Here is a 4,229-nt window from a genome sequence, read left to right as displayed (position 1 = left end):
TGACGTTGGACATGCCGTCATTGCACAGCCTGCAAAGGGAAGTTGGTAAGTTTTAATCACCCAACAAAAGAGACTGAGAACTGCATTTGCATTATCAAACCATCTTCCTGTTTCATCCTTATTAGGAACTTTGGTATCACTGAAATATTTAAGGAGGTCAAGCATTGACAATTCCTCTTTACGATGAGGTTCTTCAGACTTCTGGTTCATTAAAAAATTTGCACATAATAGCAATTAAATTATAGTTACACCACCTGTAGTGAACAGAGTATGCCAACTATCAGTCCTGACCACCCAAAATGTCACTCAGTGTGGCAATAGCCATATCTACCAATTCTAACCAAAGGTGCTGGTTTGAGATTAAACTGTTAATTTCAAAACCCAGAGGGTCCAGCCCAGATCTCAACATCCCTCTCAAATCAGAGACCAAGGGTTTACCTGTTCTCCTCCCCCTCCAGCAGCTTCCTGTACATGGCAATCTCAACATCCAGGGCAATCTTAATATTCAAGAGCTCCTGGTACTCCTTCAGCAAGCGAGCCAGCTCCTCCTTGTCCTTCTGCAGAGCACATTCCAGCTCTTCCAGTTTTAACCTGGCATCCTTGAGGGCCATCTCACCCCGCTCCTCAGCCTCAGCAATAGCTGCCTGCAGCTGCTGATTCTGAGGAAGAGAAGAGGGCAATTTCTCAGATGTCGTTTTGACATTTAGGACCAGTCCTCAAACCCCAAGTGGAGAAGTCAAGGAAAAAAAAACAAACATCTACATGAAGTAAACAAGGGGTGGCTGAAGAAACCATTTCTGCCCCACACATGGTCCTTTGTGATCCAACCTGACACCAGCATCCCATGAGACACCAGGCAACCCCTACCTGTTTCTTCACGTTCTCAATCTCAGCCCGCAGCCTCTGGATGTTCCTGGTCAACTCTTGGATCTCTATCTTGGTGTTGCGGAGGCTGTCGCCATGCCTCCCAGCAGTGCTCTGCAGCTGTTCGTACTGATGGCACCAAGACAAAGCAAACCTTCAGTGAAACATTCCTGATGCTTAGACAAGGTTTGTCAACAGTCTCATAGCTCATGTGCTGCTACAAACACCTATCACGTTGGTCACTGATGCCCAGGTCAATGTAAAAGATGATTCTGAGACTCAAATATTATTGGTTTTGAACTTTGAAATTGGTCTTAGTCACGCTAATAAGCATCCCTTGGCTTCTAAGAAGCCTCTTTGGGCTGGCATTTTCGAGTTACGGTACATTTTATTCAGAGGCTTATACCGTGCACCAAAGTGAGATTCTGGACACCTTCAACACAATGAGTCAGATCACTCAAAAGCAACACAATTCCTCTTGGGACTTCCTTGCATGAGCTCCAGCACTGTTAGCTTGAAGAGGTATCTCACATTGTCAGAAATTATCTGCAAACTCTAGCCATCACCCAGGGTTCCATCACTGCTTCCCAGCTCACCTGGCTCTGGTACCAAGCCTCAGCTTCAGCTCTGCTGCTCTGAGCAATCTGCTCGTACTGACGCCTGACCTCCTCAATGATGCTGTCGAGATCCAGGTGCCGGTTGTTGTCCATAGACACCACCACAGACAGGTCCCGGCTGATTGTCTGCATCTGAGCCAGTTCCTACAACCAAGACATGAGGTAGCCTGACCGTCTGAGGATGGGAGAAAAGAGCAGCAAGCCCCGGCAGCCTCTCCAGACCAAATCCACACGGGCGCCCCGTGCAGCCTCAGTGTCTTTGGCCACCACACACCTCACTGCAACTCCAGGCTGCCCAGGGGAAGAGAGAGCTCTTACCTCCTCGTAGATGCACCTCAGGAAGTTGATTTCATCAGTCAGAGCTCCCACCTTGGCTTCCAACTCTACTTTAGTCATGTAGGCACAGTCCACATCCTAAAGGAAAGATCGCACAGAGAATACTTTCATTTCCCCTTGGAAGTCTTTCAGGACCATGGAAATTACAGTCTGTGCTGAGAGTAACAGCTGCAATGGTGCTGTTCAATTATGCAAATTAAAAACAAAGGACTTAACTAGCAGCCCACAGATCCTACAGCCTCTCCAAATTCCCGTTCCAGAGGGCGTCCCCTCGAAGCACAGATAAAGCCTGATATTCCAGCGATCATTTTGTAGTGCGTGTGACTCACCTTCTTAAGCACCACAAACTCATTCTCAGCAGTAGTGCGCCTGTTGATCTCTTCCTCATACCTATGGAGAGTAAAAATACAAGCTGAGTTTCCTGAATTTTCCTGCCTAAGGCCACGCTAAACCAACTAAAAGCAAAAAAAACCAGAATAAACTATTTAGACTGAAAATCTACGTCCATAATTGCCATAGAAAAACATGTGTGTGCAGAAAAACTACTACCAAGCTGCTTGAGTTGCTTTCTGGGTTAGGCTGCTACCACACTTACTTGGTTTTGTAATCCTCGACGTATTGCTGCATGTTCTGCAGTTCCGACTCCAGCTGTCCCCTCTGTGCCAAGATTGAGTCCAGCTGCCTCCTCAGGTTCTGGATGTAATTTTCAAAGATGACGTCGAGGTTCTTCCTCGGCCCCGAAGGCCCTTGCTGTTGGAGGAGCTCCCACTTGGTGGAGAGGACCTTGTTCTGTTGCTCCAGGAAGCGGACCTGAAAGCCAACACATGGAGTATCCACTATCACATGTGGAACAGCAGCAGCAACCAAGGCACCCTTCCATCACTTAGAAAATTCTCCTTTGCATGTCAGTGAGCGAAACGGGTAACTTATTTTTTTTATTTTCTCTTGTTGCCTAAAGTGCAAGGCTGGAAAAAGGAGGAAATTTCTAAATCTTATTCAAGTCAGAGAAGCTTTTAAATGTAGCCTCAGCTCCAAGTACATTCCTGTTGCAGGTAGTATAAAAATCTTAGATTACTAATCTAGATTTAAAAGCCTGGATATTTCAAAACAAAGAGAAAAAAAAATATATTAGTGAATACTTAGATGGGAGTGTATTAGGAAAGAGGATGGTACAGAAGGGAAAATTTGTGCCTGAAACCTGAAGATGTTTGGAGGCGTTGAGCTTGTTTCCAAGAAAAACCTATTAGTTGAGCCTGGTGTAACAGGCTAGATTAAAGCCCTGAAGACAGAGCTTTGATCTCGTATGGAAGAGAGATTCTCATCTCTTCCCTAGCAGTACTTAACAAAAAGACTCTGCTCAAGCTTCTCAGCCTGCTGATATTCAGCTCAAAAAGGACAATATTTCTGCAGAACTTGAAAGTTCTTCCCAATTTTGACCCTTAATTAGACATGATCCCACCCTCTCACCTTATCAATGAAAGAGGCAAATTGATTGTTAAGAGTCTTGATCTGCTCCTTCTCCTGGTTTTTGACTTGCTGTATCTGAGGATCAATCTCAACATGGACTGGCTGTAGGAGGGTTGAGTCAACCTGCACTGGCTGGATTCCAGGGCCACCTCTACAGGGGCCACCAAAGCCTGGCATGCCAAAGCCTGGTCCACCAAAGCCGCCCATTCCTCCACCACCCATTCCTCCACCATAACCACCCATTCCTCCACCAAAGCCACCCATTCCTCCACCACCACCCATTCCACCAAAGCCACCCATTCCTCCTCCGCCCATTCCTCCACCAAAGCCACCCATTCCTCCACCACCACCCATTCCACCAAAGCCACCCATTCCTCCTCCGCCCATTCCTCCACCAAAGCCACCCATTCCTCCTCCATAGCCTCCACCAAAGCCACCCATTCTGCCTCCATATCCTCCACCGCCATAACATCCACCCATGGAAATCCTGCCACTGCCACCTATGTTATGCAGACTCTTGCTGCTAAACCCTCCACAACGTCCACCACCTCCAAATCCCCTGGACATAGAGAACGAGCTGTAGCTGCTCCTGCTTCTTCCGCCACCTCCTCCAAAGCCACCACCGATGGCAGAGCAAGAGCTGTAGCCCCTTCTACTGCCGCCTCCAAAGCTTCTGCAGACAGACTGCCGAGACATGGCTGTTTCTTCCAAGCAGAGTCAAAAATGGAGAAAATAAGACAGAGCAATGGAGTTGTGCTGCGAGGAGACGAGTGCAAAGAGAAGGGCAGTCAGTCCCTCTGACTCGAGGGCAGCAGATGCTCTCTTTTATCTGTTTCTGGAGGTGGGCTGGGTTTGCATGGGCGTGAAGGAGGAGACAGTTACTGTCTTCATCAGCGTGGCGTGGTTTACAGATTTTCATCTTCAATTTGCCAAACATTGACCCTA

General features: G+C 47.4%; 1 protein-coding gene across 1 annotated transcript; it reads right to left on the bottom strand.

Moving 5' to 3' along the window:
• Positions 1-4: 4 nt before the first annotated feature.
• LOC104623784 (keratin, type II cytoskeletal 6B-like) lies at positions 5-3,655 on the bottom strand (the record flags this gene model as incomplete). Its single annotated transcript, XM_010290969.1, has 9 exons — positions 3,632-3,655; positions 3,285-3,454; positions 2,413-2,627; positions 2,147-2,207; positions 1,800-1,895; positions 1,461-1,625; positions 868-993; positions 439-659; positions 5-29 (listed from the first exon to the last, which is right to left on the bottom strand). Coding segments are annotated over exons 1-9 (1,086 nt in total), but the record flags the coding sequence as incomplete, so codon positions are not given.
• Between the last annotated feature and the right edge of the window lie 574 nt (positions 3,656-4,229).

This window comes from Phaethon lepturus, unplaced genomic scaffold (assembly GCF_000687285.1).
Source record: "Phaethon lepturus isolate BGI_N335 unplaced genomic scaffold, ASM68728v1 scaffold28207, whole genome shotgun sequence".
NCBI classification, from domain to species: domain Eukaryota; kingdom Metazoa; phylum Chordata; class Aves; order Phaethontiformes; family Phaethontidae; genus Phaethon; species Phaethon lepturus.
This window is presented reverse-complemented; position numbering and strand designations above follow the sequence as displayed.